General features: G+C 46.9%; 1 protein-coding gene across 1 annotated transcript in view; it reads left to right on the plus strand.

The window, feature by feature from the left end:
• The window catches only part of kif1ca (kinesin family member 1C, a), a 27,948-nt gene extending 15,273 nt beyond the window's left edge, over positions 1–12,675 (plus strand). The window contains exons 10-23 of the mRNA XM_030792344.1: positions 2,285–2,363; positions 2,596–2,674; positions 2,840–2,988; positions 4,226–4,380; positions 5,242–5,321; positions 6,687–6,762; positions 6,984–7,063; positions 7,201–7,295; positions 7,464–7,547; positions 7,780–7,960; positions 8,348–8,420; positions 8,898–8,996; positions 10,045–10,569; positions 10,766–12,675. Coding sequence (XP_030648204.1) covers positions 2,285–2,363; positions 2,596–2,674; positions 2,840–2,988; positions 4,226–4,380; positions 5,242–5,321; positions 6,687–6,762; positions 6,984–7,063; positions 7,201–7,295; positions 7,464–7,547; positions 7,780–7,960; positions 8,348–8,420; positions 8,898–8,996; positions 10,045–10,569; positions 10,766–11,599 — 2,589 coding nt within the window. The 3' untranslated portion in view covers positions 11,600–12,675. The remainder of the gene's footprint in view (positions 1–2,284; positions 2,364–2,595; positions 2,675–2,839; positions 2,989–4,225; positions 4,381–5,241; positions 5,322–6,686; positions 6,763–6,983; positions 7,064–7,200; positions 7,296–7,463; positions 7,548–7,779; positions 7,961–8,347; positions 8,421–8,897; positions 8,997–10,044; positions 10,570–10,765) is intronic.
• The last annotated feature ends 2,222 nt before the right edge of the window (positions 12,676–14,897 follow it).

The raw sequence follows: 14,897 nt of genomic DNA on the forward strand, positions 1-14,897 counted from the left end.
GAAATGTTATTAATGTTAGATGAAGACAGGAGACAGACTATGTGTTACTGTTGACATGTTATTAATGTTAGATGAAGACAGGAGACAGACAGTGTTTTACTGCTGACATGTTATTAATGTTAGATGAAGACAGGGGACAGACAGTGTTTTACTGCTGACATGTTATTAATGTTAGATGAAGACAGGGGACAGACAGTGTTTTACTGCTGACATGTTATTAATGTTAGATGAAGACAGGAGACAGACTATGTGTTACTGTTGACATGTTATTAATGTTAGATGAAGACAGGAGTCAGACAGTGTTTTACTGTTGACATGTTATTAATGTTAGATGAAGACAGGAGACAAACAGTGTTTTACTGTTGAAATGTTATTAATGTTAGATGAAGACAGGAGACAGACTATGTGTTACTGTTGACATGTTATTAATGTTAGATGAAGACAGGAGTCAGACAGTGTTACTGTTGACATGTTATTAATGTTAGATGAAGACAGGAGTCAGACAGTGTTTTACTGTTGACATGTTATTAATGTTAGATGAAGACAGGAGACAGACAGTGTTTTACTGCTGACATGTTATTAATGTTAGATGAACACAGGAGACAGTGTTTTATTGTTGACATGTTATTAATGTTAGATGAAGACAGGAGACAGACTGTGTTTTACTGTTGACATGTTATTAATGTTAGATGAAGACAGGAGACAAACAGTGTTTTACTGTTGAAATGTTATTAATGTTAGATGAAGACAGGAGACAGACTATGTGTTACTGTTGACATGTTATTAATGTTAGATGAAGACAGGAGTCAGACAGTGTTACTGTTGACATGTTATTAATGTTAGATGAAGACAGGAGTCAGACAGTGTTTTACTGTTGACATGTTATTAATGTTAGATGAAGACAGGAGACAGACAGTGTTTTACTGCTGACATGTTATTAATGTTAGATGAACACAGGAGACAGTGTTTTATTGTTGACATGTTATTAATGTTAGATGAAGACAGGAGACAGACTGTGTTTTACTGTTGACATGTTATTAATGTTAGATGAAGACAGGAGACAGGCAGAAAATGTTTTACTGTTGACATGTTATTAATGTTAGATGAAGACAGGAGTCAGACAGTGTTACTGTTGACATGTTATTAATGTTAGATGAAGACAGGAGTCAGACAGTGTTTTACTGTTGACATGTTATTAATGTTAGATGAAGACAGGAGACAGACAGTGTTTTACTGCTGACATGTTATTAATGTTAGATGAACACAGGAGACAGTGTTTTATTGTTGACATGTTATTAATGTTAGATGAAGACAGGAGACAGACAGTGTTTTACTGTTGACATGTTATTAATGTTAGATGAAGACAGGAGACAGACAGTGTTACTGTTGACATGTTATTAATGTTAGATGAACACAGGAGACAGTGTGTTACTGTTGACATGTTATTAATGCTAGATGAGCACAGGAGACAGACTATGTGTTACTGTTGACATGTTATTAATGTTAGATGAAGACAGGAGACAGACAGTGTTGCTGTTGACATGTTATTAATGCTAGATGAAGACAGGAGACAGACAGTGTTTTACTGTTGACATGTTATTAATGTTAGATGAAGACAGGAGACAGACAGTGTTACTGTTGACATGTTATTAATGTTAGATGAAGACAGGAGACAGACAGTGTTACTGTTGACATGTTATTAATGTTAGATGAAGACAGGAGACAGACAGTGTTACTGTTGACATGTTATTAATGTTAGATGAAGACAGGAGACAGACAGTGTTACTGTTGACATGTTATTAATGTTAGATGAAGACAGGAGACAGACAGTGTTACTGTTGACATGTTATTAATGCTAGATGAAGACAGGAGACAGACAGTGTTACTGTTGACATGTTATTAATGTTAGATGAAGACAGGAGACAGACAGTGTTTTACTGTTGACATGTTATTAATGTTAGATGAAGACAGGAGACAGACAGTGTTTTATTGTTGACATGTTATTAATGTTAGATGAAGACAGGAGACAGACAGTGTTACTGTTGACATGTTATTAATGTTAGATGAACACAGGAGACAGACAGTGTTACTGTTGACATGTTATTAATGTTAGATGAAGACAGGAGCTGCTCTCTTAGGGCCATAGTGTTTCTGTGAAGTTTCACTGTGTGTGTGTGTGTGTGTGCGCGTGTGTGTGCGCGTGTGTGTGCGCGTGTGTGTGCGCGTGTGTGTGCGCGTGTGCGTGTGCGTGTGCGTGTGTGTGTGTGTTTGTTTAAATCCTCAGCAAAGCAATAAGAAGAAGAAATCTGACTTCGTACCCTACAGAGACTCTGTGCTAACCTGGCTGTTGAGAGAGAACTTAGGTATGGTATTCTGTGTGTGTGAGTGTGTTGTGTGCATCTTTTGGAAAATGAAAACAGTATGTATCTGATTTCTCCAGTTCATATCTCTAATCTGTCTGTTTATGTATGTATGTATGTATGTATGTATGTATGTATGTATGCATCTATGCGTGTGTGTGTGTGTGTGTGCGTGTGTGTGCGTGTGTGTGTGTGTGCGTGTGTGTGTGTGTGTGTGTGCGTGTGTGTGTGTAAGGTGGGAATTCTCGCACGGCTATGATTGCGGCTCTGAGTCCTGCAGATATCAACTATGAGGAGACACTCAGTACTCTCAGGTAAACACACACACACACACACACAGAAAGAGAGAAATGTAGTAATCCAAACACACTTCTCTCACATGCCTAAGTGCACTCACAATCAGGATCTTAATCCCTCTGTCTGTTCCTCTCTCTCTCTCTCTCTCTCTCTCTCTGTGTGTGTGTGTGTGTGTTTGTCAGGTATGCAGACCGTGCTAAGCAGATTCGCTGTAACGCTGTAATTAATGAGGATCCGAATGCTCGGCTGGTGAGAGAGTTAAAGGAGGAAGTCAACAGACTCAAAGACCTGCTACTGGCCCAGGGACTCAGTGAACTTATTACTGCTACAGGTACCCCCTCAATACACACACACACACACACCAGACCCCTAATGTACACACACATACACTAAACACACACACACACACACCAGACCCCCAATAGACACACACACACCAGACCCCCAATAGACACACACACACCAGACCCCTAATGCACACACACACACAGAGCAGTGTGATGATGTTGGCTGTGTTCACATGGTATGTTCTCTTGTAGAGGTATGTTTATCTCAGTGTGACACAGTGGGTATTTTTAGTGAGATGAGATCTGAACACACAGACGTAGCAGCAGGAATGGAGTGATATCAGAGGAGCATGTCAGTGCTCTCTAACAGTCAGTGTCGTGTCATCCGTCATATGATTGGCCTGTAAACTTGTTTGGTCTGATGTCACACAGCTGGTGTGAGAAGATTCAGTGACTGGTGTCACACACAGGTCCTGACATTAGTGTGAGTGACTCAGTGCCCATTACTGTCACTGAGTGAATTACTCTGCCCTCATACACCAGAGACGTCTCTCTACATCACAACACCAGTCTACACGCTACTTACACTGCGCTCTTACTTCACCCACAAAACTGCCCCACTGCCCTCCCGTGTCACTCATCTGTCTGTCCGTCCATCCATTCATCCACCTGCCCATCCATCCATCCATCCACCCATTCATTCATCCGTCCATTCATCTCTCTACATCACAACACCAGTCTACACGCTACTCACACTGCGCTCTTACTTCACCCACAAAACTGCCCCACTGCCCTCCCGTGTCACTCATCTGTCTGTCCGTCCATCCATTCATCCACCTGCCCATCCATCCACCCATTCATTCATCCGTCCATTCATCTCTCTACATCACAACACCAGTCTACACGCTACTCACACTGCGCTCTTACTTCACCCACAAAACTGCCCCACTGCCCTCCCGTGTCACTCATCCATCCATCCGTCCAGCCATCCATCCATCCATCCATTCATCCATCCATTCATCCATCTGTCTATCCATTCATCCATCCATCCATCCCCTCTATCTCTATTGCATCCAGGATCCAGAATTTGAACCCCAGTTTTCCTATCATTGAATATATTGCAGTTACATGCACTCTTTCCATTTCTGTGATTCCTTCCTCCATCCATCCCTCCATATTTTCTTTCTTTCTTCCCTAGATAAGTCTGTCACCGATCCACTCTGATCTAGACTCTAGTATGGATCTTAAAACCTGCTGTCTCTCTCTCCCTCTCTCTGTCAGGGTCGAATGGGAGCCATCCTGTGTTTGGAGGGGTCACAGGCGTATCCCAGCAGCCTCCTCTCACCACTGAACAGCCTACACACACCAGTGCACCAGTGGAGGAGCTGACTCAGGGCACCCCCATCAGTAAAGAGGAAGCAGTGGAGAGACTGCAGGTAACACGCGCACGCACACACACACACACATACGTACGCAAGCACACACACATACATAGTATTCAGAAAACTAAGCTTGGCCAATAAGACTGCCACTCAAACATGTCATTTCAGCAGAGACAGAAACACACAACACATAAGGCACATAACACACAATGCGTATGGCACATAACACACAACGCATACGGCGCATAACGCACATAACACACAACGCATACGGCACATAACATATAAGGCACATAACACAGACCAAAAATGACTCACTGGCTGCTCTGACCTTTCTGAAAGCACAGTGACTTCCACGTTAGAAAAGTTCAAGAAGCTGAGAGATTCTGACATAATTGATTTATGGTCTGTGCAGTGTCACCATGGGCTTTGTTGTCATTTTAAATGGTTATTTGGTTGAGCTCAGTTATGACTGTGATTAATCTTTAATGATGTCTGATGTCAGTGAAAGCACAGGCACACTGCATGATAAGCATGGTGCATGCGTTTTCTGTCAGTGACAAATGAAAACAAATGGTCATTCTAAATGATCAAAAAAGAAAAGTGTGTAATGCTCTTCTGGGCTATGACTGTGTATTCCCTGTGATCTGGCTTCATGTTGGGGGGGGGAAAACTCAAAAACATCATTCTCTCTCTCTCTGTGTCGCTCTCTGTCTCTCTCTCTCTGTCTCTCTCTCTCTCTCTCTCTCTCTCTCTCTCTCTCTCCCTCCCTCTCTCTCTCTCTCTCTCTCTCTCCCTCCCTCTCTTTCTCTCGCTCCCTCTCTCTCTCCCTCCCTCTCTCTCTCTCTCTCTCTCTCTCTCTCTCTCTCTTTCTCTCTCCCCCTCTCTCTGTGTCTCTGTCTCTCTCTCTCTCAGGAAACAGAGAAGATAATTGCTGAGCTGAATGAGACTTGGGAGGAGAAGTTGAGGAAGACAGAAACTCTAAGACTGGAGAGGTTAAACTGATTAATTACACACTTACACACAGACGATTCAACCACACACACTCGCACACACTCACACACAGACGATTCAACCACACACACTCACACACACTTACACACAGACGATTCAACCACACACACTCGCACACAGACGATTCAACCACACACACTCACACACACTTACACACAGACGATTCAACAACACACTCACACACACTTACACACAGACGATTCAACCACACACACTCGCACACAGACGATTCAACCACACACACTCACACACAGACGATTCAACCACACACACTCGCACACACTCACACACAGACGATTCAACCACACACACTCACACACACTCACACACAGACGATTCAGCCACGCACACTCGCACACACTTACACACAGACGATTCAACCACACACACTCACACACACCTACACACAGACGATTCAACCACACACACTCACACACACTTACACACAGACGATTCAACCACACACACTTACACACAGACGATTCAACCACACACACTTGCACACAGACGATTCAACCACACACACTCGCACACAGACGATTCAACCACACACACTCGCACACACTCACACACAGACGATTCAACCACACACACTCGCACACAGACGATTCAGCCACGCACACTCGCACACACTCACACACAGACGATTCAACCACACACACTCGCACACAGACGATTCAACCACACACACTCGCACAGGGGAGAGACGAGAGACAATAGTTGGAGAAATAAGTGAATGAGAGGAACAGTGATTTCCATAGTGAACAGTAATGTGTTAATCCTAACACATTCATTTACTGCCCAACTACATGCTAACGATTGGTCCCTTAAAGTTCCTTGAATTTTGGGTCAACGTCCATTTACTGAAAAAATCCGTTTACTGACGGAGGGGTTGTGAAGGAGTGCATGAGTGCAGTAGCTGAAACCTTACTTGAGGGAGAACAAAAAGAATACAGTTAAGAGGACAGTAATACCTGCCATGCAGTTGTTATACCAGTGCTTTACCCCTTCAGAAGCATTTATACTGAAATTTTAAGAAAAACGAAAATACCGTGATATATACCGTTACTGTCTGTGCTTCCAATTATATATGGATATAAATTTTAGGTCATACCACCCAGCCCTAGTTCAGACGTCACATAACACTTCAATAATCCTAGCTCAGGAGAAGCAAGTTGTAATATCGGCAAAACCAATGTGAGGAGGCCGATGCTGATATAGATCGATAAGTGTCAAAAGGGGCCGATATATCGGCAAAAGTGATATATCAGTCAACCTCTAGTGTGTATGTGTATATACATGTATGTGTGTTTATGTATGTGTGTTATGTATGTGTGTGTTTTTAGAGAGTCTCTGCTTGCTGAGATGGGTGTGTCCATCAGAGAAGACGGGGGCACTGTAGGAGTCTTTTCACCTAAAGGAGTGAGTCCAACACACACACACACACGCACACACACACTCTCATTCACATACACACATACATGTTTTGCCTCTAGTTCTTGTTTAAAATGAAGTGAAATGCAGCAATTTGACTGTATGTCCTTTCTATCCTTCATTTCTTTCTTTCTTTCTTTGTTGCTTTCTTTCTTTCTTTCTTTCTTTCTTTCTTCTTTGCTTTCTGTCTTTCTTTCTTTGTGTGTCAGACGCCCCATTTGGTAAATCTGAATGAGGATCCTCTGATGTCTGAGTGTTTGCTCTATTACATAAAGGATGGAGTCACCAGGTCAGTGTGTATCTTGTTTAAAAACTTTTTATCACTCCTGTGTGTGTGTCTGTGTCTGTGTGTCTGTGCGTACATACTCATTTCTCTCTCTTCTTTGTGTGTGTGTGTGTGTGTGTGTGTGTGTGCGTGCGTGACAGGGTCGGTCAGCAGGATGTGGATATTCGTCTGAGTGGCCGGTTTATTAAAGAACAGCACTGTGTGTTCCGCAGCCAAGTCAGTGAGAATGGAGAGGGTAAGGCAAACACACACACACACGCACGCACACACGCACACGCATACGCACACGCACACACACACACACACATACACACACACACACACACGCCCTCTTGACTGATCACGTCTCACTCAACATTCATTTTCCCCACTTCTCTCTCTCTCTGCCTATGTCTGTGTGCAGTGGTTGTGACTGTGGAGCCAATGGAAGGTGCAGAGACTTATGTAAATGGAAAGCAAATCACTGAACCTGTTGTTCTCAAACAAGGTACGACCAAAGCTCACTGTGTGAAGGGGTAAGCGTGAGAGTGTGTGTTTGTTCGTGTGTGTGTGTGAGAGTGAGAGTGAGTGAGTGTGTGAAAAGAAACCTTGCATTTCATCTGTACTTTTTCTCCCTCACACTGTATCATGTGATTCTGCCTCAAAATTTCAGTCAGCCGCTCTGAATTGCATTTCTTTGTATCTTTCTTTGTGCGTTCATCCGTTGCTCCGTCTCCTAGGTAACCGCGTGGTGATGGGGAAGAATCATGTGTTTCGGTTCAACCACCCAGACCAGGCTCGGCAAGAGAGAGAACGCAGTACCACACTGGAACAGCAGGGGGAGCCTGCAGACTGGAGCTATGCACAGAGAGAGCTGCTGGAGAAACAGGGCATTGACATCAAACAAGAGATGGAGAAAAGGTGTGAGAGCGCTAGAGGGGCGTGCGTGTGTGTGTGTGTGTGTGTGTGTGTGTGTGTGTGTGTGTGTGTGTGTGTGTGATTGGGCTGGTGATGCAAGAGAGGGTAAGGTAAAATTAAGGGTGAAGGTTATTCACCTTCAGGGAAATGTTCTCATGTTCCGTTGTAGATTTTGAGTATGAGAAGACAGTCAGTGCAACTTTCAAAGACAGCGTTATGTGTATTCCACATCATTTATCTGTAATATAGGAACTAATGTATGTCAGTTAATCTGAAATGTATAAATGAGTCCATTATCTGGCTTCATCAGTATGAAGGTGGTGCTCTAAACCCATCTGACTTCACTACAAATAAGATGTCCTCTGTTTTTCACCCACTCCATGGTGACAGGCTGCAGGATCTGGAGAATCAGTACCGCAGAGAGAAAGAGGAGGCTGATCAGCTGCTAGAGCAGCACAGACTGGTGAGGAAGAAGTGAAAACACACACATGTGCACGCAAACACACACACACACACACACATACACACACACATACAGACACAAACACACACACACATACAGACACACACACACACACATACAGACATAGACACAAACACAAACACACACACACACACATACAGACGCGCACACACACATAGAGAGAGAGAGAGAGGAAAATACAATCCTGCCCAGTTTCTCAGTCCAGTGCACACTAAAAACTCATTATTGGTCAGCAATTGAACAACTGTCAGACTGTCCCACACACACTCTCTCTCTCTCTTTCTCTCTCTCTCTTTCTTACTCTTTCTCTTTCTCTCTTTCTCAGTCTGAGACTTTGACTCAAGTGTTTGGAATGAAAGCATGATCTTGACCTGTCCTTGCTTTCTTTCTGTCTCTCACTCTGTGTGTGTGTGTGTGTGTGTGTGTGTGTGTGTGTGTGTGTGTGTGTGTGTGCAGTACGCAGACTCAGACAGTGGCGATGACTCAGACAAACGTTCCTGTGAGGAGAGCTGGAGACTGATTTCCTCCCTCAGAGAGAAACTACCCGCCAACAAGGTCAGGGAGACACACACTCTTACACTCACAGTTACACACACTCACACGTTCACTGCGTCCACAGTCTAGACATGCCGAAATTCACCCAGGTATCTACGCCGTTCCAACGTGCAGAGTCCCTCACGTGTCCAGTTGTGTTTGGGTCTGGTAGGGGTGTGGTGTTCACGTGTCCAGTCGTGTTTGGGTCTGGTACGGGTGTGGTGTTCACGTGTCCAGTCTTGTTTGGGTCTGGTAGGGGTGTGGTGTTTGTGAATCAGCGATGAGTCCCGTGGCATGTGGGATCATGGGAACATTTGGAGTAAACTGTACTGGTGTCACAAGATGACCTGCCATTCTCTGGCCTTGGTGTGAACCATGCAAAGCCTCCCTCAGACACCACTGATCCCCACAACATGCTCCCCACACTGCCACCGGCCCAGTGCCGTGCTAAACGCCTCTCTCCTCTTGCTCTTCTCCAAACACAAACCCTTCCACATGTCAGAAACAGATCAGGAATGGCAGGGAAGCTTGTGTTTTTCCTCTGCTCCAGGCTCCAGAGGGCACGTGACACTGGCTTTTATATTTGTACTCGCTGGCATTGGGTTTTGTCCGTGAGAGTGTTAACCGTAAACCCCAGTCAGTGGTGTGGTGTTTCCTCTCATACGCTGTCTCTGGGCTCTGTGTGCTCCATGCTGTGTGTACATTTCTGAAGCTACGGGGGGTGTTTGTGGCTTCTAGAAACTGTCCTCTCTTCCTAGACATGAGACTACAGTCTCTCTTTTCCAGTACAGGTTCTTAGAAAGTGAACACACACACACACACACACACACAGAGTTACAGCAGAGAAAGAACTAGGTTCCCACCTTTTAATACAGCTGTATTCCGTTATATAAATATACACACGGCCATCTAATGGTTTGACTCTCTCCTCCTTCTCTCTCTGCTGTCTTCTTCCCCAAACTCTCTCTCCCACCCCCCACCCCCCCTCTCACTCTCTCTCTCTCTCTCCCTCTCTCTCTCTCTCTCTCTCTCTGTCTGTCTGTCTCTCTCTCTCTCTGTCTGTCTGTAGGTGCAGACTATAGTGAAGCGCTGTGGTTTGCCCAGCAGTGGGAAACGCCGTGAGCCTCTGAGAGTCTATCAGATCCCTCAGCGCAGACGCATCAACCTGGACCCCAAACTGCTGACGCTGGAGGAGCTGCGCACCCAGGCGGTGAAGGAGATCTGCTACGAGGTGGCGCTGAACGACTTCCGCCACACGCGGCAGGAGATCGAGGCCCTGGCCATCGTCAGGATGAAAGAGCTCTGTCGCACCTACGGCCAGCGCGACCCTCAGGAGAGGGAGAGCTGGCGCACGGTGGCCAGGGACGTGTGCAACACCGTGGGCATTGAGGAGGAGAGAGAGGCGGAGGAGAAAGGAGGAGGGAGGGACGGGGGAAGGGCGGACACGGGCGTGGGCGACCTGAAGGCTCACATCGATAAGTTGACCGATATTTTGCAGGAGGTGAAGCTACAGAACAACATGAAGGACGAGGAGATTCGATCGCTGAGAGATCGCATGATCAAAATGGAGAGCATTTTACCCTCAGGAGCACAGGTACACACACACAGTCAGCACACAAACACACACACACCCTCAACACATACTCCACACACAAACCAAATACATATTTACACACACAAACACACACTCAGCACACACTCAACACATACTCAGTACACACACACTCATCACACACACTCACATTCTCTCACTCTGAATGTGACTCACTCTCATTCTCTGTTTCTCTCAGTCTGAGAGTGACTCTATGTCAGGAGTGGGTGGAGAGGAACAGGTGAACCGCCAGACTGAAGACTATTCTGGGTACAGACGGGGTCGTCACCGCTGGCCACACCAGGAGCAGTATCACGACCCCAAACGTCGCCGTGGTGCCTCTGGAGCCCCTCCTGCCCCACTCTACACCCCTCCCACAGGAGGACGCAGTCAGAACAACCCTTTCGCGACCAGAACGGGATTTAACCAAAGTCCCGCCTTCAACCCCGGGGGCCGCAACCCAAACGGGCCTTATTTACCCGGGACGGGCCGATTTATACCCCCACTGGAGCGTAAGCTGCAGTTCCCCTTCAAGAATAACCCCCAGCATCGAGCTTTCGTCTGGGGACCCTCTTCCCCTCACGGTCAGACCCCCAAAGCAGAGGAGGAGGAGGATGGCTTCAGACCAAGTTTAACGGACTCTGGTCACAACCAGTCCGGTCTGGGCTCGGTGCACACATTCCAGTCCTCTCCTCCCACGCAAAGAGGCCACTGGGCCCAGAATCACCAGCATCACCAGAACCAGCAGCAACAGAGGCGTAACCGCGGAAACAGAGGCCACGGAAACCAACGCCACCGGCAGCGGAGGGGCCGCAACCCGTTTGACGGATATGTTGACGTGGACAGAAGCGGCGGCAGTCAGAACCAGCATGGGCCCCAGGCGCGGTACAGCTGGCACAACCCGAACCCAGGCCCTGGCACGGGCCAGCTGGACCAGCACGGGTCACAGCACAACCACAGACAACCCACAGAGAAGACCAGCCCCAAAGCTCCTCCCCACCAGGTGGAGCAGAGCACTCCCATGGAGACCTGATTGGCTCAGCTGTGGGAGGGGGCGGTGCAAAAGTCATTTAAGAGCCTTCCACTGGAAACTGCTGAGGGGGTTGTACTGATGGGAATATTCTCATGGGGAATGTCTTTGTCCCAGGAAGTTGCTCTCATGCACACACACACACACACACACACACACACTTGTTTTCTCCGTCACTTGTAGCTCTGTGTCCTCCCATGGTGCCGTAGCGTGAGCGGTAAGAGCAGTCTTTGGGCTGAAAGCAATTTGAAGTTATATTGGGGGGAAAAACCGTTCCCCTGATGGAGATATTGAAGTGACATGAAAATCGTTTTAGTGCAATTTCACACCACATGGGGGTTTGCTCCACAACTACCATCATGTTTGTAATGCTTCTGGGAAAACAAAACAAAACAAAACAAAAACAGTGATAAAAAAAGAGTCAGTGATATGAATGAAATCTGTCTGTAGCTTCCAAAGCTACAGTAACTATGCAATTCCAAAAACGTTCTTGACCCAGCTCATACTCTCAACTGCCGCAGAGCTGTCTGTACAGCAGTGACGCTCTGTGAGGTCAGGATTATGCAAACCTACAGACAAACTGTACCGGAGTCAGATATGCATGGACGCAAAGTGCTGTGTGTAAATCGGAATTATTTTGTACATGGGTAAAAATGGCACAGTCTGACTCCATCAGGCTTTACCACGCACAGATATTTCAGATGAATACTTTGAGCTGTGTTTGGTCTGGTGCTTTTGTATATTTTGGGATGTGTGAGTTGAACGTTTACGTGCCTAACGCTGCTGTGTGTTACAGAAGTGCCTGTTTCTGAACACGCCTAAGAGTAAGCCAAAGACTGTACCCTAAACATAACCAGACCCCCTCACAGACTGTACCCTAAACATAACCCGCTCCCCTCAATACCCACAGACTGTCCCCTAAACATAACCAGGCCCCCTCAATACCCACAGACTGTACCCTAAACATAACCAGACCCCCTCACCCCTCACAGACTGTACCCTAAACATAACCAGGCCCCCTCAATACCCACAGACTGTACCCTAAACATAACCCACTCCCCTCAATACCCCCCACAGACTGTACCCTAAACATAACCAGACCCCCTCACCCCCCAAAGACTGTACCCTAAACATAACCAGACCCCCTCACCCCCCAAAGACTGTACCCTAAACATAACCAGACCCCCTCACCCCCCACAGACTGTACCCTAAACATAACCAGACCCCCTCAATACTCACAGACTGTACCCTAAACATAACCAGCCCCCCTCACACCCCACAGACTGTACCCTAAACATAACCAGACCCCCTCAATACTCACAGACTGTACCCTAAACATAACCAGCTCCCCTCAATACCCCCCCACAGACTGTACCCTAAACATAACCAGCTCCCCTCAATACCCACAGACTGTCCCCTAAACATAACCAGCTCCCCTCAATACCCACAGACTGTACCCTAAACATAACCAGCTCCCCTCACCCCTCACAGACTGTACCCTAAACATAACCATGCCCCCTCAATACCCACAGACTGTCCCCTAAACATAACCAGCTCCCCTCAATACCCACAGACTGTACCCTAAACATAACCAGACCCCCTCAATACCCCCCACAGACTGTACCCTAAACATAACCAGCTCCCCTCAATACCCCCCCACAGACTGTACCCTAAACATAACCAGGCCCCCTCACCCCCCAAAGACTGTACCCTAAACATAACCAGACCCCCTCAATACCCCCCACAGACTGTACCCTAAACATAACCAGCTCCCCTCAATACCCCCCCACAGACTGTACCCTAAACATAACCAGCTCCCCTCAATACCCACAGACTGTCCCCTAAACATAACCAGCTCCCCTCAATACCCACAGACTGTACCCTAAACATAACCAGGCCCCCTCAATACCCCCCACAGACTGTCCCCTAAACATAACCAGACCCCCTCAATACCCCCACAGACTGTACCCTAAACATAACTAGGCCCCCTCAATACCCACAGACTGTACCCTAAACATAACCAGGCCCCCTCACCCCCCACAGACTGTACCCTAAACATAACCAGGCCCCCTCAATACTCACAGACTGTACCCTAAACATAACCAGCCCCCCTCAATACCCACAGACTGTACCCTAAACATAACCAGCTCCCCTCAATACCCCCCACAGACTGTACCCTAAACATAACCAGGCCCCCTCAATACCCACAGACTGTACCCTAAACATAACCAGCCCCCCTCACACCCCACAGACTGTACCCTAAACATAACCAGGCCCCCTCAATACCCACAGACTGTACCCTAAACATAACCAGCTCCCCTCAATACCCACAGACTGTACCCTAAACATAACCAGCTCCCCTCAATACCCACAGACTGTACCCTAAACATAACCAGCCCCCCTCACACCCCACAGACTGTACCCTAAACATAACCAGCTCCCCTCAATACCCACAGACTGTACCCTAAACATAACCAGCTCCCCTCAATACCCACAGACTGTACCCTAAACATAACCAGCTCCCCTCAGTACCCACAGACTGTACCCTAAACATAACCAGCTCCCCTCAATACCCACAGACTGTACCCTAAACATAACCAGCTCCCCTCAATACCCACAGACTGTACCCTAAACATAACCAGCTCCCCTCAATACCCACAGACTGTACCCTAAACATAACCAGGCCCCCTCAATACCCACAGACTGTACCCTAAACATAACCAGGCCCCCTCACACCCCACAGACTGTACCCTAAACATAACCAGGCCCCCTCAATACCCACAGACTGTACCCTAAACATAACCAGCTCCCCTCAATACCCACAGACTGTACCCTAAACATAACCAGCTCCCCTCAATACCCACAGACTGTACCCTAAACATAACCAGCCCCCCTCACACCCCACAGACTGTACCCTAAACATAACCAGCTCCCCTCAGTACCCACAGACTGTACCCTAAACATAACCAGCTCCCCTCAATACCCACAGACTGTACCCTAAACATAACCAGCTCCCCTCAGTACCCACAGACTGTACCCTAAACATAACCAGCTCCCCTCAATACCCACAGACTGTACCCTAAACATAACCAGCTCCCCTCAATACCCACAGACTGTACCCTAAACATAACCAGCTCCCCTCACCCCTCACAGACTGTACCCTAAACATAACCAGCTCCCCTCAATACCCACAGACTGTACCCTAAACATAACCAGCTCCCCTCAATACTCCCCACAGACTGTACCCTAAACATAACCAGCTCCCCTCAATACCCACAGTCAGAAATCAGCCTCTCAGGAA

The sequence above is a fragment of the Chanos chanos genome, chromosome 15, assembly GCF_902362185.1.
Source record: "Chanos chanos chromosome 15, fChaCha1.1, whole genome shotgun sequence".
Taxonomy (NCBI): Eukaryota; Metazoa; Chordata; class Actinopteri; order Gonorynchiformes; family Chanidae; genus Chanos; species Chanos chanos.